Source organism: Amblyomma mixtum, chromosome 2 (assembly GCF_055824585.1).
Source record: "Amblyomma mixtum isolate Tamu chromosome 2, ASM5582458v1, whole genome shotgun sequence".
Classification (NCBI taxonomy): domain Eukaryota; kingdom Metazoa; phylum Arthropoda; class Arachnida; order Ixodida; family Ixodidae; genus Amblyomma; species Amblyomma mixtum.
In genome coordinates, this window is record NC_143013.1 from 21,381,042 (window position 1) to 21,408,654 (window position 27,613).

The following is a 27,613-nucleotide window of genomic DNA, read 5'->3' on the forward strand; positions in this document are numbered from 1 at the left end:
AGAAAGAAAGAAATGAACACACAAACGACTCGACTTGGACGAGAAAAAGAAGACAAAAAATGAAAAACCATTCTTCTCTTCTACGATTCTTCTCTCAGCGCGTCTTGTTCACTGCTCGGCTTGGCCGTCCTTTCCTTGTTTCTGCAACGATCCTACCTCATTTTTCGTGTCCCGTTACATTTTTTTTTCGTTCCTCGTCCTCTCCAGCGTACCCCCGGTCGCGCCTCGTCGCCTCTGAGCACATCTCATTTCGCTCTCCTTTATCTACGCGATCTAGGTGTCCGCCGGGACGGTGTCCCGTGTTTGACTGCTCTCTTCTTCTCGTTTCGTGGCCCTGCGCTTTCATTCCCGTTCCTTTCCCTCCCTCCCTCTCTCTCTCCTTCTCTCCGTCGTCCGTGCTCCTTGGTAAACGAGTTTTCCGGAACGTTCAAGCCCGTGGGGCGCCGAGTATTTGCTTTACAAACGAGCCAGCCCCCGGAGTCGTCCGAGCGCCGAGAAATTCATTGTCCGCGCGTCGGCTCGCCATCGCATCCAGAGACGGCCGGAGGTGGGCTGCTGCTGATGCTGCTGCTGCGAATTCGCGGGGGACGAGCGGGACGGAGGAGGAGGAGGAGGACGTCGTCGCGACTTTTCGACATGAAGCTTCTCTCTCTCTTTCCCTTACGCGTCGAAGGACAAATCGGCCGAGAAGCATAATTTGCCTTTTCAAAGCCGATCCAGAGAGGGCGAAGTGAACTAAAAAAAAAAACTATAACAATAAAGGGTCCTCATCACAAAAAGTGCGTTCCAAGCAACCCGAGCAGGAATTGAGGAGGGAAAAAGACAAACTGCCGCTACTTACAAAAATGAAATTGGCACTCCAGGTTGTTGCCAAGGGCAATCAGAGATCTTCACTTGCTGCAGTTACCTAATTATTTGCTAAGATTCTTTTGTGATCTTTTGAAGCGGTGGGGATTTGCGAAACGTTCGTTTCTCAGAGGAGTTTGTGGAGCGTCGGACGATACTTCTTGGGACTGCGTCAAGAAAAATAGATTGGTGCGCTCTAACGATGGCAGAATAAACGCTTCTCTTATTATAGGTCAGAAGAGTCGGCAACACGCCTCTTTTTCAGCCGAATGTCGAATTAAGTCTCCCCAGACGCATCGGCCAAGTGCCCGAATACGAGACCACCGATAACGCTGGACAGTAAACGAAAATGCTATTTATTATAAACTCCGAAGACTGAAACGTGGCCTCTGCTCCCTGTAAAAAGCAACAGAGTTAACTGTACGCATGCCACTCTACCTATTTTATCGTTATTTACTACATTCCTATGTTGCCAAAATATGAAAACGCACCGCAGTCGTAATTATTGCCTTCATACTTTCACACCCACCCATCGGTTCAGTGCGCATAAAACTGAACCGTGCACGACAACACTGCGTGAAACTGTAAGTTACCTAGAACAGAAAACTGGGCAAGTTGGAACGAATTCATCTTAAAGCAGCGCGATACACAGGACGAGAGAAAGAAACAAGAGACGACACGAGCGCTCGTGTCGTCTCTTGTTTCCTTCTCTCGTCCTGTGTATCGCGCTGCTTTAAGATGAAACTGTAAGTCCAGGCTGGGCTGAACCCTCGAAAGCCAGGCACCGAAACAGTTTCAGCACACGTCGCGACCAGAGACGCCACGATAGCCTGTTTGAGCGGAACCGCGGACGACACAGACGAGAGTTCGCATGGGAGGGCGGAACGAGTGAATGTTTTATGCGCGGAAACCGCGAAAGCGGGGTTCTGCGGTATCCTGGCGAGCGCCGCCATTGACAAAGCCGCAGGCCGGAAGAGGGTGAGAGGGAACAGGTCTGGAGAGGAGGAGGGGCGGGCAGAGGAGGTTCGCGCACACAAAACGAAATCAGGAGGGCTCGCGCTACAGGGCCGGCCGCATCAATATGGAGGGGACGCCAACGAGGATGTGAATCAAACATGCAATAATTGAGCACGGCTATAAAGCCGGTACGAGGAATGAGCTCCAAGCGCTTCAACGAGGCTTCCATGTTGGTTATTCTTTAACGAGTGAACGTACACAGCAATGAATGAACGAAGAAGCAATGAAAAACTGACCACGCGAATGTTGCTGAAGCTGTTTTCACATTGTAAATACGTGGCCGAACCACGCAGAAGCCTTTATTTCGTTTAAATAATTCACGACAAGAATTTGGGTGCATGCACAGAAGGATTAATTATTGCTATATACTTCGTCGCGCCTACTCGCTTTGCGCGTTGCCTATCGTCGTTTATCAGAACTTAAAATACAGAGCGATTTCAAAGACTGAATATTGCCACCTCAGGCACAGCCTAACATCTTGTCGACTGGTGACCCTAGAGCACTTATTTTCCAGCCGGGTGCTCCGCTCAGAATAAACGGCAATGTCGCTTCACTGCAAGCTGCCTCACTGTGCGGAAAAGCAGCCTCGCGAAGCCGCAGGGTGTCCCGGAAGAACTCGCTCGTGCTTCGTATACAGCTACATGTAATGCGACACCTTCGACAACTGTTAACTACAGTTACATACAATGATATAAAAATTATTGCCCCTCCCGTAACCGAGAGCAGGTGTAAGCATAAAATGGTTACGGGCACAGTACATCGTTGCTTCGCCTTCAACCGCTTTTATTCTCCCAACACGGTAGCGCGCTCAGCGCCTCTCGCAGGTTTCTTCTCGCGTCGAAGCGATCGCCAGCAACTGCGAGGCCTTAAGCAGGCAGTCGCGGTCCATGGCGGCCTTGTTACCTTCGTGAGCGGCCGCATAATAATCGCGTTGTCGGCAGGGGCGAGCAGTCTCCTACTGTGGCGCTTAACTCGCAGAGCGATCGCTTTCTGCGATACGCTTCCTACCTCTCCTTTCATCAGGCTCCATTGCTGGGCTCAAGCAGCTGTGACGGTGACGGTATTGAAATGCAGAAAGATGCAGAAGCGTAAAACGGCGATGGCGTTGTCGCGCTCCTAGAGCAACATCATGGTTCTCACAAGGCGAAGTGTTCACAATCTTGGCAGAACTATCGCTGTGACGGGTGGCCAGCTTATTCCTTGTGATTTTGTTTACCCGAATCCGTTCCTCTTCCGTTTGAGAGGGGGTTAAACAGTTACGCGCGAGCGCACAGTTACCTGACAATTTTTAAACGTAGCGGCAATCATTTTAAGCTTCAGAAAAGGAACCACGCTAAGTTACTTCGAAGAAAATATCTTCAATGGGCATTTCTCAAGACGATCTTATGCATCGAAAACTTTGCTCTAAGACGAACAATAAAAGTTGGCAAATTTATCTTTCTTAATTATCAAACCAGGCACATTTGGAAAGGAAGTATGCTGGCCTGTTAAGACTAGTATCTACAACCCTGTGCTAGTCGAGCCTTAGTAAAGCTCGTTGTCTATTTTTTTATTTTTTTTAAAGCTAGGAGCAAGTTAACCGGAACAGGTGTATAAATAAGAGATCGCATACTGGCGGTCATCTACCTGCGTTTGACGTCCCAGTTTACAAACTCTCAAGCGGTGCGTGAAACCAGAAAGTGGCGGTCCTGCAGCCAACTAAACAGCTGAGGGGTGTGTAGCACACGTGATCTGTCCCCTCTCCCTCCTGTAATTGGGCTCACCCTCTGCTCGCGGATCTGCGCCTCGAGTGCCTCGAGGGAGTGGGGGGGTCCCGCGGCGGCCTGGCGGTCCAGACGAGCCTCCATGCGGCTCAGCCATGCCTCGAGTTCGCGCCGCCGGTCGTCCAGGCTGCGGCCGGCGTCCGAGGCGATCCCTTCGAGCTGGCGGCGTCGCTGGAGAGCCACCGATTCGCTTCGGTCCCACTCCTCGCGAAGGTTGGCCACTGCGCACACGAGAGAGAGGCACTCGCGTCAGGAACAATCGAAAGACTGGCGGAAACAAAAAAATATATATATAAACCTGCATTCAGCGTAAGTACATGTACAAGCGGTTTATCTCGTTCCTGAAGAAGTATACACATAAAATTCGACAACGAGCCCATAATTACTGCACTTTCTATATAAAAAAATGCCCTTGGGATCCCACAAAACACGTGGAAAATGCTTAGAGCAGCTCCGATGGCGGCGGAAAGGAGCCTGGAGCGGTACTCTGAAAAAAGAATTAATATATATATATATATATATATATATTATATATATATATATATATAGAGAGAGAGAGAGAGAGAGAGAGAGAAAGAGAGAGAGAGAAAGCGACAGTGTGAATGACATCTGTTCACGAAATAAGTAGTGAGTTGAATAATGCACCTGGTATCGATTTGATTTGGTGACATGGAGAAAAGGCACAAAGCAAATGAAACAGTCTCGAAACTTCCCTCACGAACAGACAGGACTGCTTGCTTCAGAAAAAGACAGGGAAGAGAAACGGTATACGAAGGGAGAAAGCAGAAAATAGACACCAAGCGACGACACTCGCTACACGACGAAAAACGCAAGGAAACCGGGCGAAAATGACGTCCATAACACACACGCACACGCACGCACGCACACGCGTACACACACACACACACAAAACGAGAAACAAGCAAAAGCAATAAAAGGGCGAAAATCGCCGGACCATGGGACTGAGCACGGGATGAACCAGACCAACAAGAACACGGTGGCCTAGAAAGAAGCTGCGAGACGCATCGTTCTAGCAACGGCCTTGGCACAGCTGTCGAAGTGGACGATGGTAATGATGTTGCGAGCCCTTCTCGCAGTATCCGAGCGGCGCCACGTGTTTGCCCCCTCTTAGCGCAGATCTCGTATCCCGCACGGAGAACAGCCCCGAGGCAACAACGAGCGCCCCACAGCGGCACCCTCTCGGAAGAAGGCGAGTTTAGAGCCGGCCGGACATCGTCCCGGGCTTCTTGACCCCGGCCGGCTAGCGGATCGAGGGTTCATTAAGACTTTCGGCGGCCGAGCTCAGCTTAGACGACAACGACGACCAAGAGCCACTGCCACTCGAGCGCGGCGCAAGAGGGCGCGCCGGATTACCGCGCGCATGCGAGCGATCTCGTAAGTCCATCGCAAACATACGCACGAACCGAGACAGACAGCAAGTGTGGCGGGCTCCGCTAATGTACACTATCCGTGTCGCCGCCAGAGTTCCGTGCAGTGTCGCAGCCTATATGCCGACACACGTTCCGCAGTACTCTCGGACGCGTTGGAAAAGAAGCGCGCGCGATTCGGACCAACGAGGTCGACAGCTTCCGAGAAATCGATCCGCCGTCCTGGTTTCTCCAAGACGACGATTATGCAAGGAACGGTCACTTCGTGGAAGGCGCAGTAGTGACGCGGCGGTCGTCCAGCGCTTTCGGCTCGCTGATTAGGCCACGAACGCAAATGCAGCCTCCGCTGCACAGCGAGGAGGTCCTTATACCTCGCTTCACTCGCGAACCGGACCAGCTTATTGCCCGTGCGCCTTGTTAACGAAGGACGGAGTGAGCGAGAGAGGGAAAGACCGCGAGTACGAACAAACCTCATCCTCGCGTCATCAGAGTTTAAGCCAATCGTTTCCGGGTCAGCGGCGCTGGAGTTACGGCTCGAGCGCGCGGATTGGTCGAGCTCCGAGAGCGAGGGCGAGATTATATTAACGCCGCTTCCGTAGGACAGCAGACTCCGGCCTATCATGGCGGCATCAGAAGCACTGGACTGGTAAATCCGTTGCTGCAAGGACTTTCGTGAGACAAATGCGGTTACGGGCCGGTATACGCACTGAAAGAAAGCGAGAGCGAAAACTCGCAAAAAAAATAAAAATAGGCCGCAAGCCAACTAATCCTGCAAGTGCAGAGGGATGATATCGACGCCGACAAGCTCTATGGCTGAATAGGACCGCTAATCCGAACCCGCCCAGTTGTGGGATACAATACACGAATGCAGCGGCAACTGCTCTTTAAAGGAGGTCGTGCAGCCAGTGGCGTAGACTAACTGTCATGGCGTCTATGTTAATTCCGTTAATGCACGGTTAATCCCCTTGCCCTGGCTAGTAGAGTGTTACAGGGGCTGGAAGGTGCAAGGGAATTAACAACGCATTAATGGGATTAAACGCTATGTCAGGACAACAGATCGACGCCACGCTTTACATTGGATTCTCATATGGGATTACACTAATCTGACCAACTAATCCGCCTTAATTCATTTTGTGCGGTCTTAGGGCTACTTCCAAAATTTTGAGGGTCCTAAGTAATTTTGGGGGCTGGGCATATTTCCAAAATTTGGGGAGTCGTCAAATTTTAAACTTTGGCGGCGCCCTATTCAAGATAACCGATGGTCCTTAAAGGTAATAGACTGGATTCCAAGGGAGGGGAAGCGTAGCAGGGGGCGGCAGAAAGTTAGGTCGCCGGATGAGATTGTGAAAGTTTGCGGGGATAGGGTGGCCATAACTGGCGCAAGACGGGATTAATTGGAGAGACATGGGAGAGGCCTTTGTCCTGCAGTGGGAGTAGTCAGGCTGATGATGATTGGTCCATTGGTGGTCACGCGGTGTAAATGGCGTGAACACCCTCCCCTCTCAATTGTAGACCCAGGTCGCTCTTCCCGCGCTCCCGTAAGGCTCATGGCGACGGCGGGCAGTTTCCTCACAATCCGATGCGCAAGATGCGATGACTTCACAAGGCCACGTGACCTACCTCAGCCAATCAGGTAATTTCGTGGGGGAAGTACAAAATTTCCCGGTGATCTCTCATTAGCCAATTAGGGTCACGGGACCCTGATGACATTACAATGGCATTGACCAGCCAGAGAACTTCGTTACGGAGAAGCCCGCAAGTTTTTTTTGTGCGTGAAACGACAGCCTAAATGATATCGCATTAAGACCAGATACACACTTCACGACATCGTTTGACCTCAATGACGCCGCACCGACCTTCAATTTGATTCCTTCTAGTTCTGAAAGCTTTCACTTGCACACAAACATAGATACTGAACGCTGATCGCTGCAAAAAATGGCCCTTGTGAAGCAAGGCGACCCGATCCTGAAACAGTGATGGGCGCGGACCTAGAACCAGGTGCACTTTTACTCGTTTAAGCCAGAACTGGCTTGAAAGGCACGTCGCAGTGGCGAAGGCTATGCGTCGGTATGATTTAACAATTTCTGTTTCAATCCGATTCCATTCCGCTTCTGTTTTTTTCCCCCGCTTATTGTCATTCGCTCAATCGACGAAACGTCGCCGCTATCGCTCGGTTCCACCGCGATTAGAGGACCAAACTCTGGACGTGGATTGTCTCGAACCAGCGACAATTAGCGGTAAAAATAATATCGCTGGGTTTCACCGCGATAAGAGGCCTAAACTCTGGACGTGGATTGTCTCGAACCAGCGACAATTAGCGGTAAAAATTACAACATAATGAAATATCTCAACAGTAGTTAATAGCAGTTTTATTCCTGGAAATCTCAGTGAACCGGCGCTTTTCGAACACCGAACCACAAAAATGCGGCACCAGTGAACGGGGATTCCAACTAGCTACCTCGTGCCCAGCGGCACCGCACGTCCTTACTCCTCGAGTCACTGAAGCCGGCAGGAAAAGAGCTGGTGCTCAAAAGGCAAGCGGCCGACAACGTGGCGCGCACTTCTGGCCCTCCTCACTTCGCATCCAACGGCGAATGTAAAGCAAAAACAAAGAAAAAACTAAGTTACTTCCGACCGGAATGCGCGTCCGGTAATAATGACGACACAAAGACGACAAGCGGCGAGATTAAATCCTTTAATTATGCCCCTAATTACTCGGTCGGGGGCAGGGATGGAACGCTACGCCTTGTCCCCTCCAGCATCTCGGGTAAGAAGGGCAAGAAGGGGTATAAGAGGAAGGAAAAAATATATAGAAAAAATTCCTGGACGTCGTCCGAGGAATCTGCCCAGCCAGCCAGTGCCGGTCGAGGTGGTAGCGACTCCCAGCAGCAGGAGGAAGAGCCCCTATGCTAATCTATACGGGGAGGAAGACAGAGTGCCGACGGCGCCTGTCCTCAAGAGCACGCCGATCGGATGACCTTAAGAGCTAGGGCAAAGACACCCGACGAGACACGCAGAGAGAGTGATACAAAGTGCAACCGCTCGATAAAGGAAGGGGGAAGTCTCGAGGTGAACACCGGCTGTGAGTGCGTGCGCTGGATTATATTTCTTCGTTGTTATCCTTTTTTTTTTACTTTTCTTCTTTGAATCGCCGCTGTTCCCTCTCTCCATGGCGATCTTTCACCGCGCCAGAATTTAACTGGAATGCGCTAAAATCGGCTCAAGTACAAACTCGGTTATCTCCTGACGTTCGGCGCGCTTCCCTTCCGGGTCACTCACCCGCCAGCACGGCGAGACCGGCTTTGTTGTCGGCGGTAATTTGATTTGCCGCCAGAGAAGCGAGGGCAGAGGTCTCCAAGTATCCGATTCGAAAGATAAATGTTCCCTTACTCTCTCCGGCTGGCTCGATTAGTCCCGTGGTGCTGTGAAGCGCAGGGACCTTTCCTCCTAGTTTTGATTTTCGCTTGAGACACCTAAGCAATGTTTATACCCCCTCTTCCTTTCCTTTCCTTTCTCACAAAAAAAAAAAAAAAACAGCCTGAGAGTGCTGAGCTATCTCTTAAGTTATTTGCGTAAGAGCAGACCAGTTAACCTGTGAGACTTTGTCAGGTTTTTTGCTCGTTAGTCATTCCTATTATGCCCAGGACGCGTTTCTTGGATAAACGCATGATTACCTCAGCGGGCTCGCTGACGAAAAGCTGCCCGCATTCACAACTAAATTTGGGAAAAAGCCAAACGGAGGGCAACGCAAAGGACAGCCAATCCGGGCGCGAGCAGCCACGGCAGCGATCTTGTGCACCAGGGAGTCGCCTCGCCTTTACCTTCATTCGGCTTTCTCTACACATCGACATCAGGCGTGTCTGCCACGGTTCGCTACAAGTTACGTAATCAACATGGGAAGGAGCTGAAGCGAAAAGGGTCATCACGAAACACAAAGTACGAACACAAAACAGAAAAAAAGTGCGATAGACTGATTGATTGATGTTCAAAGAATGATTGATTGATTACCTTTTCAACACATACAAATGATTGATTGATTGATTGATTGATTGATTGATTAATTGATTGATCGATAGATCGATCAATCGCAGCTACAGGTAGCTCCAAATGAAAACGACCACACAGTGAGCATCCAGTCACCGACTGCTCGACAAGAACAAGCCAAAAGCAAGTTTTTTTTTTAATTTTTCCTGAATAGCTTTCTTTTGGACCAGAATAACCGCAAGAAATTTTCCACCTCAGCGCAAAAATAACAACCAATTCTTTCTGTGTAAAGTGACCGTTTCCTCTCATACCGGAGCTATACCGTGCCCGTAAATAGCTCCATTCGTATCAAGGCAACGTCCCCTTCCCCATCCGCGCTTCCCGGTGACAACCTCGACACTACGTAACTTTTATCAACGCCTGTTACACTCTCACGGTCACTACATGTGTGTGGTGACTTCGGATACTATCTGACTTGCAGGAGTTTCCTCACAAATCCCTACACTACGGGTGCCGGTATCTTTTCAGTACAGCTGTAACTACGCGGTACTGTTACTATTATTATTAAATTTCTCTTAAACACACTTCAACTTTTCTTTCTGTTTCTTTGTTTCGTCTTGCACTCATCGGCAATGAACCTCCTATAAAGTGGCGTTTTGTTCCTGTGTACGTCTTAAATAGCACCTTGATTCCTTCTCTCTCACGCTGCCACTGTACCTATATATCCGACTATCAAACTGCATCAAAAATGTTTTAATTTCGGGCCAAGTCCAACAAGCCTCACGTTGCGCGTTGACGGGCCCACCTGTTTGTGAAGTTGTATGCGAATCCTGCGCGAAAAACATTCTTCTTCCTCTTCTTCTTCTTCTTCTTATTATTATTATTATTATTATTATTATTATTATTATTATTATTATTATTATTATTATTATTATTATGAGTAGTAGTAGTAGTAGTAGTAGTAGTAGTAGTAGTAGTAGTATATTACAGGTAACGCGGCCGAAAACACACGCAGCGCCCACAGACAACAGCAGCAGACTGAAGAACCCTCTGCATTGGGCGGCCGAGCGCAAAAGCACGCCTCCTGACGCATACCCAGGCATGCGGGGACAAGCACTTGCCGCATGGCCGGTGCGGAGAAAAGGACTCCCAGTTCCGGGCGGAAATAAGCGGATCGCGGGAGCCCGACTCGGAAACAAACCCCGGCCTGCGCGAACGGCATCAGCGCGCACGAAGCGGCAGGCTCATCGTGGCAGCCAAGAGAAGGTGCCGGGGAAAAAAAAGGGGGGGGGGGGGGGGGGGGGCAGTCCGGCGTAGCGCGAGGCGCGAAACAAGCTCCAGACCCCCCAGCGCCGCACTTCTCGGGGCCTCGAGACAAACGACACCTCGTTATTTCAAATGCGGCCGGGAGCACGCCGAGAAAGAGGGAGAGGAGGAGGATCTCGCGAGTTCTCGCTGCGGCTCCCCCGGCGTATACGTGCGAGAAGCGAACGCCCCCCTCGACAGTCGGGTGGAGAGACGAGAAAATGAAGGGGTTTCGCGCGCAAAGCCAGAGAGCGCGCGGGCATGAGCCCGGGGCCTCCGCCGTAAAGTGGTCCTTAGGTAACAAACTCGCTCATCCGACAACCATGTGTCGGCGGCGCACAGGAACAGAGAGGCGTAAAAAAAAAAAAAAAGCGAGGTAGAAAGATGTAAGGAGTGAGCGACGCAAAAAAAAAAAGAAAAAAAAAAGTACTGCGCGCATATGTGTCACGAGAACATCTGGAGAGCGGAAACTACCACCTCACGCTCGGCTGGTAACAAGGAGGGCTCGCGTAATGCGCGCGAAGGGACTGCGGAGCGGAGGCGTGTGAAGTGGGAGACTCGAACGTGAAAGAAAAAAAATTAGGAGAAATAACGAAAAACGAGAAAGCACAGCCACGGTGAAGGAAGCTTAACGCATTCCAGTAAAAACACTGCTTTCGGGTTGCGGAGCGAGCTGCACAACGCAGTGAACAGCGCAAAAACGTGTGGTTAGGTCAGCCACCTGTTTTCTTTCGTAAGGTCAGGAGCTAGCGCTGAAACTGGAGCACCATGTCCGGCAATGAAGGGTTGCTCTTAACGTTTCACTAACCCCCTGAATTACTGAACTCCTCAAAACAAAGCGACAACAGGCAGCCAAAACAGCGTGGACGGCGGAGTACAGACGTCTCCATCGGGCGAGGGAGATGTCGAAACGTCTATCCCCTGGACTGCTGCAAACCGGCTGCCCTGCCGCTTCCACGGCGCCAGCGCGGTTTGGACACAGCAGCTCAGCGAGCAATGTGGTGGCGCACAAGGAGCCCTTATTGGGAAGATCTATACTGCAAGATGCTTACAGGTATCTACATTGCTTACTGCGTATCCTTAAGAGTAAGCAAGAGGCAAAAAAATATATCAAATGGCGATTAGATCCCGCATTGGTGTAGGGTGCTCGTGCAGTACCGAACCCTTCGGTCCCACTTGGTTGTAAGCACGCTCGAAGGTCACGACAACAACGGCGTTTAGGCCGGAAACATTCTCCTTAAAACAGCTAAAGCTGTAAAGCTGCAGAGGCACACAATGACGAATCAAATTCATTTATTCGTGGAACTGAAGTTCACTGGAAGCGGAATTAGTCTTTAACCCAGATGATAATGACATGACTCACGGAAGCTAAATCAATTCATGCAATCCAATGTGAAAAACGTTAATCCTGCTGGCCCAGTGCAGTACTCAAAGCGGATTAACTTGCGCACGCCCCACGCAGCAAGGTGCGTGCAATTCAAGAGTTCCGGGCATTCGGTCACAAATAAAAACACTTTTCTAGTTTTACTTAAACAGGACAACAGGGTTGTACTTCCACTTCGCACTAGAAGTTTTTTTTTTTCTATCTCACTCTCTATAAAAAAGGAAACAAGCGAAGGGGAATGAGGGGCTCGTTATAAATATTACAGAAGCCAATAGCCACAAAAACCAAGGGGCACAGGGGAATTTTTTTAATTAATTTATTTATTTTGTGCTGTTGATCAATTTAGATTAGATCAATTAGATCTAAATTGATCAACAGCACAAAATAAATAAATTAATTAAAAAAATTCCCCTGTGCCCCTTGGTTTCTGTGGCTATTGGCTTCTGTCATCTCTATAAATAACGGGTAACAAAATGCTCAGCAGATGAAGTTTGAATTGAAAACAGGCAAGCGTAAGGTTCGGCCGGACACAGAAAGCAAAGCAAGCATAAGGAACACCTGTCACTGCGTGAGGTTGAGCAGTGTAGCGAATCCTCGATACGCCTACCGCTCTGCGACACGAACCTGGCCCATCAGAGCGACGCACTGTTATTATCCATTACCCGAATTCATAGCTGCCCCGACTCGCTCTGTCAGCGCCGACATGCCGCTCGACATTTTCTGTCCATAGTGGGCGTTTCTCGGGCGCCTACGGCCGTTTGCGCGAGCGACTCCGCGCGATGAAAGCAAGGTTCGCCCAGAGGTAACTACCAGGGTACTACAACGGGAAAAAAGCCGCATCGCTTGAGAACAGATACGTTCGAAGTATCACCTAGTGTTTCACGAAGATAAGTGACACACCGAACACGCACGCACGCACACACAAAACGGCTCAGGTTGGAAACTAACACGACGTAGCATAGCATGTCATCCCAGAGGATTTCTTTTTATTTTGTTACTATCTCCTCTCCTCTACAAACGCTTTGCAATCCATGAGCGAGAGAGAGAGAACGGCGAAAAGTTAGGCAGGCAAACGGATTGGCCAAAAAATCCGCCGACGCAAATTAACCATTCTCAAGGCAATCAAGGGCCCCTCCCCTACGCTTTCATTAGAAGAGGTCCACGACCTCATCTTTCTGCCGGAATTAATCACACTTTTTACCCTCGCACTCCAGCGCCCGAACCCATGTGCTCCGGAGCCAGCAAAGCAGAACGTTCAGACATGCTTACCCGCAACCAAAATTAATTGCTCCGCCTTACGACAGTTTTAACACCGCTAAATCTCAGCCAAAAACCTCCGAGAGCTTCGCTTCAACATTACAGCGTCCGCAAACATCCCGGAGCTCTAGAGCATACTAATTAGACTTCATAAAGAGGTTCTTCCGGGCGTGTTTATCAATTAGCGAACGCTCGTGGAATCCGCGACAGCGTAAAGCAAAGAGAGATCTCGCCATATTAGCGGAACAGTCCACGCGTATGGCAAAGAAAGACAACTAAAAAAAAAACGGCAGAGGCAAAACGCAGGCAGCGCAACCAGTTAACCACGAACCTCGCGGTCTACGTTTACCGCTAATTCGCGTTCAGCGGTTTCCGCGGTTCTCTGGTCGCCCGCTTAATCGCGTTAGCCGGGGAAAAGCAGCAGCCCGCGATCAAATAACACACGAAGAAACCACGGCGAGGCAAAAAAGAGCAAGCACAAACATATGTGGTGAAAATAAACAAGGTTAACCTCATCGTTCGACAAACCTATAGGTTAGGCTGCCCAGAAGCTAGCGGGCAGGAAGGACGTAATGAAAATAAAATAAACAAAAGGAAGAGGCGCGCATTACCATATATGTAGAATAAGAAGCGAAAAATTGATTTCGTCGAGGAGAATAATTAAGCCAGTGCAGCGGATGCGTTTTGAGCAATAAACAAGACATTTCTAGTGAACGTGGGCAAAAACAAAAAAAAAAAACAGAGAGAAACGCTTAATAAAACGGTCCCGTTGACACAAGTACAGCTTGCAGACGGCATGAAAATAAAATTTCGTATGCAAAAAGAAAAAGAGAAGCGATGGAGAAAAGACAAAGACAACCAAAGATCTGTGCTTAATGGCAATGTTAAACCTAACTAATACACGTAGCAATACGAATTTTCGCATCAGCCTCGTCTACAAAAAAAAAAAAGAAGAAAACCACCTACTTTCACCAATTTATACATCGTTTATTTGACGCTCTGCACAGAACGCACCAGTAATGCGGGCACATTCCTGCAGGGGGCGCCGCCATCACGCGTCATAACTTACTACGGAAGGTAAATTATGACCGCACCGATTCAGAGGGGGCGCTAATATACCTGCTATATATCTATACTAGCCATCTAAAAGAAGAACAGGCGCTGAGCACGTTAGTCCAGAACGTAATGTTGGTAAGTATGAACTTCGTACACTATGCTTCGAGTAGGCTGCTGAAAACGTCGATTCAGCTGCTGAAATCCTGATTTATCTAGCGGCAAACGTTCAAAAATGTCGCCCCGGTTATCCAAAAACCTGTAAAAATATATCACAGGCTTTGAAGGATGCACGTTTCCTCGGGTAACGGGACCACCGGCTCTTCCACAAGAAACTGCAGTTTCGCGTACAAAACGGGTAAAGAAGAAAAAAAAAAGAGCAGAGCGGGACGGGAACCAACATTAATTACACGACCCGTGCTCGCGTTGCGCGAGAGAGGGACGGGAGAAACGCGAGCCCCACAGGGAACAGACAGCAAAGCGCAGAGAACCATCAGTGCGGTCCGAGCCCGCCCGCGAGCGGCGTGAAACATGAACGCCTTACACGGTGACTGCAGAAAAAAAAAAAAGAAAAGACACCCCCGACAACACGTTTATTTCTCTGAAAGCAGAGAGAATAAAACGAGGCGAACAAATAAAACAGAGTGAATTATAGTAGCGCCAAATTCGCCGAGAGCTACGTAAGCCGTCTGCACTAATTCTGAAGAGCAAGTAAAAACACGCCTTTCAACGGAGGCACCACGGCTCCCAAAGAAGAAATGATAGCTGTCCCAAAATAAGACCTCGGTGGGCGTACAACGCGCAGAACAAAGCCGCTAGATAGGACTTGGGGGAGAGCACGCAATGGAAGAGACAAAAAAAAAAAAAGAAGAAGAAGCAGTGGTGTGCAAGTAATGAGTCAAGGGGGAAAACCGTCCCGGTAGCCCCGAGGTAGGATATACAAAGAACAAATAAAAGCGCGCAGGGTCGGAAAGACGCAAGGGCAGGCATGCAGAGCGACAAAACCACGGCTATAATTTCAACGGAAAGGTAAGGTTAGGTACAGAGCGAACGCGTTACCATGCGGCGAGGGCTCGTATTTCGGTTACAAAAAGCGAAAGAAATGAAAAAACTTCCTCGGTGAGCTGAACAATCCGCTTAGAAACAGAAACAAAACTTAGAGAAATGCCACCAAAAATAACGTGATTATAACGAGCGCTTATTGTGGGGACACTTCTTCCCGCAATGGCGCCGCAATGTGATGCTTTGACATGTGCACGTCGTTGCATTAAAATTATTAATCGGGTATGCCATTGCGATCGTTGGATGTTAATTTTTAGACCGACCGTCCAACTCGGCCAGTCTAACTCATTGATCCCGCTTTGCAGTTCATCTCCTGAGTGACTTTAGCAAGGCAATGTCACCAGCGAATTAAAGGTTATTATAGGTATTCTCCATTAACCCTTACCCAAGACTGCTCCAAATCCAGGCCTCAGAATATTTCTTGTAAACAGGCGGTGAATAGCATTGGCGAGATTGTGTCTCTCTTGACAGGTGCAAACCGTAAGCAGGTAATTTCGTGACAAAAGGGGAGAAGAGATACAGCGCCGACAGGGGGGGGGGGGGGGGGGGGGGGTCAAAACGACCGGTCTCAAAGGCAGCGCAGTACGATTCGCAAATCATCTAAAGCACGCACACACGCAAACACCAGAAAAGGGCGACAAAAAACAAAAATGAAAGCTGAAAGCCAACGCGCGGCACCAGCGCCACGCAAATGTAGCGGCGGGCGTGCGAAAGGGAGGCCGGGACACAAACGCGCAACCGAAGGCGATACGGCGCGGGAATCCTCCGGGAAAGAAAGGAGAGGGGATGGGTATGACGACGACGGGAGCGACAAGCGCCACCGTTGATCGGGGAACGACACAAAAGAAGCTCCAGCGGGCGGCACGCACAGAGCGAAGGGAGGGAGAACGCGGGATCTACGAGTAAATAACGAGAGGAGCGGCGAGAAACGGCGCTAGGCAGAAACGACGACGAATACGACCAACAGAGAGCCGCGGCAGAAAACGAGAGAGAGAGCAGAGCCACCATGGGCGCTGCCCGCCGCGCGTGGAACAGATGGAAGCCGGGAAGAAGGAAGCGCGCCAGAAAAGACGGAATGAACGGCGCACCGGCTGCGCTGACTGCACAGCAGAGGGGAGCAGATGAGGGAGTAGCTGGAGAAGGGTGAGAAGAGAGAGAGAGAAAGAGAGCGATTGGGTTTTCGCCTCGGGCATTCTGAGCGCCCCAACGGCGGCACATTATTCAGCTACGCAGTACACAGGCTAGCGTCACCACCCCCTCTACCCTCCACCCTTTCACCAGCCAGACGAGGCTGCGCGTCCGCGACGGAAGATCCGATCTCTCTCCCTCTCTGCTCTTTGGCATCGGAGCAGCGCACTCGTCGCTACTTCCACACGCACAGCGTAGCTCATTCATAATGAAAAGCCGCGCCGCAGCTTCTATCTCGTCTCCCGGAGCACCGCCACTCGCTTCACTTGCACCTGCTTTTGCCGCTGCAGGCGCCGGTCAACGGGCGACGAGCGGGCACGCAAAGAGCCTCTCAACTACAACAGCGTGCATCGGCGCGTCCTTTCCATCAGCCGCAGAACGCAGCCGCCACTCTTAACTGCTATCTTTCACTCGCTTTCCCAGTCTGGCGGTTAAACGGCGAGGTGCAGCACAAGCCCATGTCGATGGCTTCCTTCTAACGTTGCCTATTCCGCCGATAGCGAATGAGCGGACTTGCCAGGATGGAAACGCGAAACGAGTCCTCAATGTGCCAACACCTCTGGTTAGCAGAGAGTGATCGCGCTGACTACAACAAACACGTGTACGTAGACCACGACCCGAATATAAAGTTTCGCCACAAGCATTCGGATCACGGTACACTTTTAGCGCGCCGCAACCGAACATCCGGCGAGCTTCTCGCGCTGAGCTTTGCACGTCGCCGCCTTCATCAACTTCCGTTCGTCTGCAGTAGATCCAAAAACGTAAACCAAAGTGAAAAACTAAGTGCTTGCGCACCCAATTGGCATTTGGATTAAGTGCCTCGCCAGTGAAAAAGCCATCCAGTCTGGGGGTTAATTAACGAAAGAGCCACCTGCTATTAGTTGACAGGTGGCAAAATAGAGAGAGGGAAATCTCACATTTCGTCGTGTAGGGGAAAGGTGGGAGGGGGAAAAAGACTAAGATATAACAAAAACATATAACATATAACAGTTATAACGAAAGCCTTGAGAATATAACGAAAGTTTCGATGCGCTCCTCATTACTACTTAAGCGGATTCGAAAGGGTGCATGCTTTCGCATTTCCTCCACATCAGTATAATTTATCGCACTAAATTTATCCCTTATTTAATCCTGACAACACAATCACCAAGATTAACGGAGATAAAGTTAAGCAAACTGACTGTGCTGGCACACCTACGTCGCATTTAGCTTAACCAAGTAAACCGGGGGTTAGTCTTCTGTTCGTACAAGTGCAGGTGACCTCAAAGCGAAGTGGTTTAGGTTTATGTTTATGAAGGTTTAACGTCCCAAAGCAACTGAGGCCATGAGAAACGCCGTAGTGAGAGACTCCGGAAATTTCGACCTCCTGAGGTTATTTAACATGCACTGACATCGCACAGTACGCGGGCCTCTAGAATTTCGCCTCCGTCGAAATGGTTCACCCAATAATGAACAATGGTGGCGCAACATTGGACAGACACACAAACAATATTCCACAGACAAAAGTGGGTAGCACCCGAAAGCATCCAGAGATAGCCCTAACGTAGCATAGGCTGGAGAGGGTTGCACTATTTGCCAATACTGGCTTAATGTTCGATTGGCAAATACCGGAACGTCTCGCTTTCTGTTCAACTAAGTTCGTACCCCCCACCCCCCCTTTCCACCTCCCTCGAGCCACAGAAATAACGTATATGAGCAGCGCCACGAACGCACATGAACAAAAAACAAACGAATTATAAATCAATGCAAGCTGTCGTCCAAAGCCCCGGGCACCGCTCACGTAAAGAACGTGGCGCCCACCACTTCTCAATACGCGAGCCACGCCCACTCCGAAACTCGCGCCTTCATCTCTTACCAACTAATATAAGATCCCCACACTTCCTTTACATCCCCTTTCCTCCCCCGCACACTAACAGCAATAGTAAAAACAAACCAGTAGTCATAAAATGGGAACGAATAGGGGCAAAATCCTCGCATCGCAGTTAACAACGCTAACGAAAACCAAATGCGGCCAAGCTCAGAAAATGAAAACATACACACACACAAAAAAAAAGCAAGCCGGAGAGAAAACGAAGGCAGTTTTAAATCCATCTGCGGCTTTTCAACGCTCCCATAACGTCTCTTCACCGGGGCGGAGGGAGGGGGGGGGGGGGGGGGGGGGGGGGGGGGGGGGGGGGGGGGGGGCGTAGAAGTGGAGCAAAAAAACTTTGCTGAGAATGCTGGTGAGCGAAGTAATAAAACAGAAAGAAAAAAAGGAAAAAATCTAACTCCACCTCCTGCATACGCACGCGCGCCCAGCGGGGCGCTGCCGCTGCCAAGTGCGCGCGAGAGCCGCGGGCTGAACGACGACGACAGACAAGGGAGGCGAACTTTTCAATTTCAGAGCAAAGCCGCGAAAAAAGAAACAGTATTCGACACACGCGCGCCGCCTATAGTTCGCTATAACAAAGCTGAGAGCGAAGAGGGAAAAAAGAAAACAACATAAAAGAGCCCAAACTCTGATATAACGGCGGGAAAAAATAACGTAGGCATGCACCTGCGTTTCGGGCGCGAAAGACTGGCAAGAGAGGAATTTGGGAGAAATAAAACAACGCAAAATAAACACGGTGATCGAACACTATATATATATATATATATATATATATATATATGAATAGCAAGTGCCGAAGAGAACAGGGACGAGAAGAGGCGCCCTCTTTGCTATCGAAATGTCAAAGAAGAAGAAACAAATAAAAAAAAAAACGAAAGAGAGAAAAATGGACAAGGCTTGCAGCTTTGAAGGAGAGAAAGGAACATCACGGGCGGGGGGGGGGGGGGGAGAGAGAGAGAGAGAAAGGCTTCACAAATCTCCGGCACACGCGCTATGCTATGTCAGTGCAGAAGACGACGAACTAAAAGTAAAAAAAAAACGGAAATAGGGGAATAAATTAAAAATAGAAATCATGAGAAAAAAAAGAAAACGACAGGAAACGACGACGGCGGGCGTTCGCGTCTTGCGTTTTCTGGTGCACCGATACGTAACGCTTCCACCTGCTGCTCGCTTCCCCCCCCCCTTCCCGTTTCTTCAACGCCTCCTCCTCTTTCTTAGCTTCCGCAACTCCTTCTTTCTGTGAGCTGCCTGTTCCTAAGGTTTGGCTTTCCTTTCTTTTCCCCTTTCTACGTCCTTGAAGTGGAAGCGCTCTTTTTACTTTCATTTTCCAACTTCTCCCCATCGGTCGCTCTTATTTCCTGCGTGGTTGGCCAGGCATTGAAAAGCCACTTTCCACTGTCTTACAGAGAAAGCGAAACGCTTCCGAGATGTATTTCTACGCGGCAGGAAGGAGGGAGTGAGACGCGGGAAAAATAGTTGGGAAGTTTCTTTCTGGCAGCGTACGCCTCTACGTCACACGTTTCGGGTTTTTCTCTTTTCCAGGCTCTTCACAGTTTCCCTCTATTTTCTTTTTCTTCCCTACAGGTCCCGACGTTTTTTTTCTCGGGCATCTCTGCAAGAGGGACGATGATCCAGTTTTAGGTTTCAGCGGGGGGGGGGGGGGGGGGGGGGGGGGCCGGCGGTGGCAGCAGCAAGGAGGCTTCGTCGGACACACGGCATTAAAGGGAGAGCACAGATTTCACCCGAGAGGAGCCAGCGGCGCGCCGGGCGCTTGATAATATACGGGCGCCAAATCACGCCTTCCCGGGAACCGAAGGCGGTTGCGTGGAACGCCGTGAAGTTTCCTGGTGCTGCCGAGTGGTCGTCAAGTACTACCATCCGCACCAGTAAATTTGCACGCTACAAGATAACGCGCATCCGTGAAAAAACAAACAAACAAACGACAGACAAGAGAAAGAAAAGTAACAAATAGGACGAAGGCGAGAACGAAGAACCATGTAATCAAGACTACGATCATAATAATTAAGCTGGGAATTAATCATTCGACACTTGCTAACAATCGGAAATTTAGAAAAAAAAAAAGTGCAGGTAGGGCTTTCAGCACACCGGCGTTCGCACACTCTGACATTAAAATAGACAACATTGAATTCGGACAGACTGCAGGAAAAGCAATAACATCTAGGAAGAATCTATATCGGTAATAATGGACAAAGTCTGAACTGAAGCCCCGAGTAATAAAGCTACGGGCGGAGTCGAAAATGCGAAGCCGTAAGTCATAAGTGATAACTATGCACTGCGCGAACATCGCACGGGTAATTTAAATAACGTAGGAGTATCAGAGCGTCGCTTTAAGCACGGCTGTTGTTTTCTTCTTTTTTCTTCTATTCTTCATGAGCTGGAAGAACATCTGTGCTTGAAACAGAAACTTAGAGGCGGAAGAGATGACACTTCGAGGCGAATGGAATACTCAGACAGGGCATGTATAACGCGAAGTTCCAAGATTACTAAGTGTAGTGTTGGATCACGAAAGCAACGCAGAGGACTTCAAATTAGCGCCACTTCCATAAATCCGCTCGTGAAACAAAGATAAAAATCAATGACGCCCACAAAATACGCGTTTCGGCCAAGGAGAGATGTAGACAGGGAAAAAAAACGAAAAAGAAAAAAACGAACCATTTTCTTTTCTCCTCTTAGTCTCACCGATCCTGCGTCACTAGCCGCACTGCTCGACTACCTCCACGTTCGAGGGCCATTTTAAGCACGCAGGCTGCGCGCTTCTCTCAAGCAGTGCTATTAAAGGATCTCAACGCTAGCCCGGGAACTGTGCGGCCCAGTGACATCGCGCGCATGATCTGGCGCTAACGAACGCGGTATCGCAACAACCGCCAACACACTAAACGCGCCGAGCGCGAAAATAATTAGCGAAGTCCCCGAGCTAGCTTCGCTCGCTCGCCCTTTTTTCATCGTCGTTTAGCTGCTCACAGGCCCACTAAGGTGCAGCCTCGACTCCAGCCGAGCTGTCTATGCTTGAGTTACGGCAAGAAATAGCGGAGCGGGAGCAAAGTACCGCAAAGAGGCCGATAAGGAAGGTAGAATAAAATAAAAAGAAAGAAGACAAAAAAATAAGATGCCAAGGCGCCTGCAACACGCGAAGAACTGGGCGCACTGCCTTTTTGCCGCTCTTCATAACTCCGCAGTTATCCAGCGCTAACGACGCGTACACCTCGGCGCCATTTTCTTTACGACCGGGCAGGGCTTCCGTTAATTGCGTCGCGGAGGCAGTTCTCCCGAAGCTCAGGTACGGCCGGAGGAAGAAACGAAGGGGAGAAAAGGGACCCGGGTCGATCAACATAAACAAGGCAAGGGAAGGGGAGGAAGAACTAACAGGTGCACAAACAAACAAAGAACAAGAAAAAACAAGAGAGAACGCAGCCTCCCTCCCTCCCCAACTTCGAAAGAACGCGGCATCAAAGACAAACACACAACAAGCGCGTATAAGATATGGAAGCAGCTCGACCGAGAATTCGATAGCGCTGACTGAGAAAGCGAATGGGGAAAACAAAAAGAGGGAGATAGAAAGAGGAAGGAAGGAGGAAAAGCGCAAAATATGAGCAAAAGAAGCTAGGAGAGAGCTCGAGCTGTCGACGACACAAGACCGGCGCAGTACAGCTTACAACCGCAGTGCTGCATGCGCAGCAGAAGGAAGCTAAAACAAGGATGCAAACAACAACAAAATAAGCGTAAGTAAAAACACGCAAAACAAACCTGGTTTCGCTTTCACCGTCGAGGCTTTGAAGGAGCCGCACGACAAGAAACTCGCTGACCAGACTCAAGAAAAATTTATTCCCAGCTCCGAGGAATACTGCAGCCCCAGTAAGACCGCGAGCAGACTTTGCGCCGCAATATCAGGACTGTTCGTCCGCGACTGGCCATGGCTGCGACGCACTAGCCAGACACGCGGGCACTGACCTGCTGAGGCCAGCCACGCCTACCAAAAAATTTGTCAACTCTGAGTGAAACGTGAGTGCAAGAAGGCACCTACAGATTCTTCTGTAGCTTAAGCCAATGAGAAGGAGTTGTATACCGAAAACGCAGGGGGGCTAGTCCTCAATTCTTTCCTGTACTATGAGCACAGCCAGTGCCCAATATGGCGACGCCCATCGACTACTTTTGAGAATGTCGATAGAAGATTCCCGCGCACCACGCTTACTCCGTCTCACAATTTGCAGGTACAATGAGACCCCGAGGGAAACACCAGAACACAAAGGCAGGGACGGAAACAGATCAGGGTTTGGTTTGCGTAAGGTATTCTAAATTGGCGGCGCGAAACAACGGGTTTTCCGTATTGGGATCACGCCGTCCGTGGCGCTCTTGTCGCCACGAAGCCAGCGCCCTCCCTTGCCAGTCAAGGTAACTAAGGACGCATCGCGGGGAAACAAACTAAAGGGGACGGAGCGAGGCGAGTCCCCACCTAGAAGGTCCCCACATCAGAAAGAAAGCAGAAGGGCGCGGCATGCAGAGGCCAACGCAAGGAAGCGCAAAGCGCAGTCCAAGGCGTCCGCGAAAGCCTACAGAGACCACATGAGAGCCTTCATAACTTGGTGAGCTGACGAACGGTGGCCGTAATAGCAAAAAGCAATTTCTTCACCAGTGCCGGGGGCAGTGCCCCAGAACGATGTCCGTGGTCTCTTCGCAAAGGCGCGTGCCGCAGGCAGGGCCGTCGGCCATTTCGACGCGGAAGGGATTAATTCTCGCGAAAGCCGCTAGGCGAACAATTTGAAGTATCGATTGAAAGAGGAACAAAGGTCATAAAGTAATAAAAACAAGAACAATGCAGCTGGCGCCTTTCCACATCCTGCAGCGTTTGCATAAAACACGATGCAACTATTCTCTCAAAAGACGACGGATAAAAGCAGCGGATACGAAACAGACGACAAAGTTAAGGACCAGGGTATAGCTGTTACGGCGAGTACGTTGCTCACGACGAAACTTGTAGCGCTTGAGACACAAGGGGGCAACGAAGAGGACAATAAATGCGCTGAAGACCTAAACGCATGTAATGTCCTCTTCGTTGCGTATCTGCGTTTACTAGTTACATCATGACTTGATGAACATAGTGTGGAAAACTCTGCCGAGTGTACGACGCCTTCGTGATTCAACCCCGCCGAGTTGCTTGCCGAGAACAGCGTTGCGGTTTCCCCCGCCAGGCCCAAACCCCGAGCCGCCCACCAGGCCAACCTCAAGACAGATCCTCTACCCCAGGCAAACATAGACCGTTGCCAACTCTGCTCAGACTAAACAAGGCACGCGACACGTGAAGGCCGGAGTGCTGCGTCCAAACGCAATCGCACCTGTTTAAGCGATGGCCAGGTTCGAGTATCCCAAAATACCGGACCAACGTCCCCTCTCGTTACTTTATCGACGCCTGCGCTGAGTCCGAGATCCTTTCGTAACGCAGCATCAGTCGTCTTCAGTTTATTTATTCGCCCATTGTAATAAAACCACACACACACACACACACACACACACACACACACACACACACACACACACACACACACACACACACACACACACAAGACAAGAGAACGGGACAGAGCGCCTCCCGTTCTCTGGCGCAGCAACAAGTTCTCTTAAGAATCGCCCATTAGTTGAACTAACATACAGCGTTCAGGCAATGCACAAGGACACCGATAAAAGAGAGAGAGAGAGAAAACATCTCTCGGTTTTTGCGCTGAAGTAAGCAGCAGCCATGAATGCCAGCATCGAAAAAAATAGCGCATTCCCTAACAATAATACGGAGGACAGTTAACCCAGCATTACGAAAACTGCTTGCAACTGTTGGCGTGGCGACAATAAAGAATCCCACTTTCTTTTGTACCAATAGAGACAACCAGAGGAACTTTATTATGTCACAGCATTAAACGTCGAGAATATCTTGCGCCACAGCCACCAAAGGAATAGTCTGGCTGCACTTACGGCCCCGACGAAACCTATAAGGCCGCTAACCGTAACGTTAACGTTTCACACCGGCTAACTATTTGACGTCACTGTGGGAGCAACTTTCACTTCCCCCATCCATAACGACTGTTTGCGCGAGCAGTTATACAAGAGACAAGCTTCGAGGGAGACAGCCAGCGGCAAAGCAGAGACGATACAGCCAACCTGGGCCGCGGCGACGTTCCCCACAGATCCCCGGGGAAACTGCTGCGTGGTAGCGCTGCCGAGCCCTATTAACCGCACGAAATAAAAACATACATATAAAGCAAGCCAGGTGAACAGTGCCACGCGCTCAACTATCCCAGGAGCCGGTATACTGCTTGTGCGCCCAGCTTTGCGTTTGCGGAGCTTGGCTTGCCGGACGTATACGCAGCGAGGAGACACAGGCCACGACGGCCATAAAGTGCTTTCCTTCGAGGACGAACAAGGAGCGGGAAGATGGGGGCAGGCTATCAGTGGCGCCATAATCGCCGGGATCATGGCCGGGAAACCCGAAGGATTAGGCCGCCCCACGCCGAGTCGTTAGGCGCCTCCATCACGTCCAATACGAGTCACCCCGCAAAGCAAACCCAGGATCGGTCGGTACGAGCCAATACCGTCATTTAAGAAAATAATAACAAACGCGGAGGCACCGTCAACGAACACTGAGCAGCACTAAGGGCTGGCCAAACGACCCGTATCTGCTTGGCGAAGCAAGGAGAACCAGGAACAGACGGTGTACTTAAGACAGAAATTCCTAACCAAGGCATCGTACAGGTCCCACTGCAGTAGCTAAAATAGTTTGTGAAACAATGTTATGTAATATAAACCTTCATTTTCTTGCATGAGGTATACTTTATTCGCGCAGTAGGAACACAAAACAGAAGAGTCGCGAACCGGCAAAATGTGAGAAACTTAGACTAATGTAAACATCACGACATCAGGTTTGGTTTGGTTTGGTTTTATGGGGGTTTAACGTCCCAAAGCGACTCAGGCTATGAGGAGCACCGTAGTGGAGGGCTCCGGAAATTTCGACCACCTGGGGTTCCTTAACGTGCAGACATCGCCGAGTACACGGGCCTCTATAATTTCGCCTGCATCGAAATTCGACCACCGAGGCCGGGATCGAACCCGCGTCTTTCGGGTCAGCAGCCGAACGCAATAACCACTGAGCCACCGCGGCGGCATCTGGCTTCAAACTGGGACGCTAATCACGAGCACCAGGGTATTAATAATTTCAAAAGATAAAGACAACTGTGAGACACCGGCCGCCGCAACAAAAAAAAAAAAATATCAATGCAGTGAGCCGTGAAGAACATGAAAAGTTACGAATGGTGATATAGTGGCGAAATATATTATGACAAACGCGCCTGAAAAACATATCTACGATATCCACTGTTCTCTGAACGTCTGCATGCATACTGCACATAGTTTCGGAGAAGCAGGGTTCGAGAAAAATATTAAAGATGGACATGCTTAGAACAGAGATGCAAACGCACACACTCATTTCACCCATCTTCCTCATTTTATGCGCGCGGAAACAGAACCATGATGCTCCCCCTCCCCCACTCTACTTTATGCAAGACAAAAATTGAAGTTTAAAAAAAATCAAAAAGTCAAAAATGAAAGTCTGTTAGTGCCGAAATTTACAAACACAGCTATCCCGATGTTTGTTGTGTTCTTTTTTTCAAACTAACTACTATCAGCGCTCCAATCCACCCATCAGGCGGCATGGTGGAATTTTCTTTACTACTGAAGTATACGACGCGTTAAGTTGACGCAAGCGCCGGCGAGAAGAGGACAATTTACGAGGTCACACTTGAAAAAAAAAAAACGAAAGAAAAACGCGGACGTGTGTGTTTTTCCAGTCCTCCACGCGCGTGCCGACTCAGCACAAAAAAAAACAAAAACAAACACGAACATCGGGCTGAAAACAAGCAAAACAAAACAAAAAAATGAGGCCAGAACACAGCAGATCAGAGGCACTCAATGTAAAAAAAAAAAAAAAAGAAAGTCCGCACGTCTCAGCAAGCGTGTCCAGCCGGGCCGAAATTCCACTGATGGCGACCGCGCGCTCGAACGATAAAATAAATAAATAAAGTGGTGGCAGCGTTAATAGGCCAATTTATCTCGGTCAAAACACCTTTCTTTCTTTCTTTCTTCCACTCGAAGTTTCCAACGGCAGTGCCTCCTTGACTCTCTCCGGGCCATCCAAGATGTCAATCCCGGCGGCAATTACCAAGAAGCCGCCAATTTAAGGCGCCACTGTTTTCCTCATTTGTTATGCCCGCGGTGTCACGAACCCTCTCCCACTTTCCCCAAGATAAGGGTTGCACGTAAACAAAGCGGCTTAGAAGCAAGGTCCGTCCCCCTCCCACCCCTTCTTTTCTTTTTTTTTTTAAGAAGTTGCGAGCCGTTTTTGCTGTCTCCGTCGAAAAAAGCCGGCGGTGTGGGGTAAAGGGTGTTTGGGGAAAGCAAGCCACACGAACCGAAAAGGATCTCTAAAAAGAAAAGAAGGAAAAACCCCGAGAACAGAGAGCTGCACAGCAGAGGGGCGAGCGGCGAGAAAGGCAAACCGTTCGTGCCTTTGTCACTGCACACAAAGAGGACACAGGCCGAATTACAACCAGCTTTGGTCTCCTTGTGCAGCCCCCGAACAAATGGACACGCTTGGGGGGCGAACGAAATGACGCCATCTAGGGAGAAAAAGAAAGGATGATGGCACCGCAGTTTGAACAGCGAATTCCCCTTCGTGAAATAATTCCTTTCTCGTCATCTTTTCTCTTTTTCGAGGCAAAGCCTTGGAATGCTGCAATCAAAACCTCGTTCGTCTACGTCTCGCCATCGTCGGCGTGCCAGCGACCACGCGATTTCCTTTAATCGCGCTCAGAGCACGATACTCGCCCTGGTAGAGAAGGGTTTCAATGGTCGGAGGAGGAGGAGGAAAAAACTTTTATTAAGCAACCTATAAAAGGAAGCCAGTGAGGGTGGGGATAGGGTTAAGGGGGCTGCAGGAACAGGCGGGCCCTCGCGGTCGCGCTAGGTGGCCAGGAGCCCATGGGCCCTGGCGACCTCTGTGGCCCAGGTCACCATCCGGAGCTGAACCTCCGACTCTGAGCTGTGCAGCACGGCCGCTCCCAGAAACTTGGGGGGACGCAAGCTTCGCCTTTAAGATTAGAACGCGACAGAGTTACCGGGTCCCGTTCGCATCACGTATACTGAACACTCGTCCAACGACCTAACTCCTAATAGCATACTCATAATTACTCACGTACGCGTCAGTACATGTCTCTGCGACCGTTCACTAAGCCAAACAGCATAACGGATACACTATGGGCCCGCCTTTATTGATGATGATCAATAAAGGCGGGCCTTTATTCAGCTTGAACCAACGAGCCTTTGGATGCCGTCCTCTTCATCAACTTCCATCCGCGATCAATGAATCCAGAGCACACCGCTATCCCAATGTCCTCTTAAACCGCGAGCCACGGATCGAAACCGAAGTGAAAACTGAAGT

At 49.8% G+C, this 27,613-nt stretch overlaps 1 protein-coding gene across 9 annotated transcripts in view; it reads right to left on the reverse strand.

Moving 5' to 3' along the window:
- Positions 1–27,613, reverse strand: part of Dys (Dystrophin) — a 447,573-nt gene that overhangs the window by 125,208 nt on the left and 294,752 nt on the right. For all 9 annotated transcript variants that reach the window (XM_089570782.1, XM_089570779.1, XM_089570783.1 and 6 more), the window contains one exon: positions 3,627–3,847. In XM_089570782.1, coding sequence (XP_089426908.1) covers positions 3,627–3,847 — 221 coding nt within the window. The remainder of the gene's footprint in view (positions 1–3,626; positions 3,848–27,613) is intronic.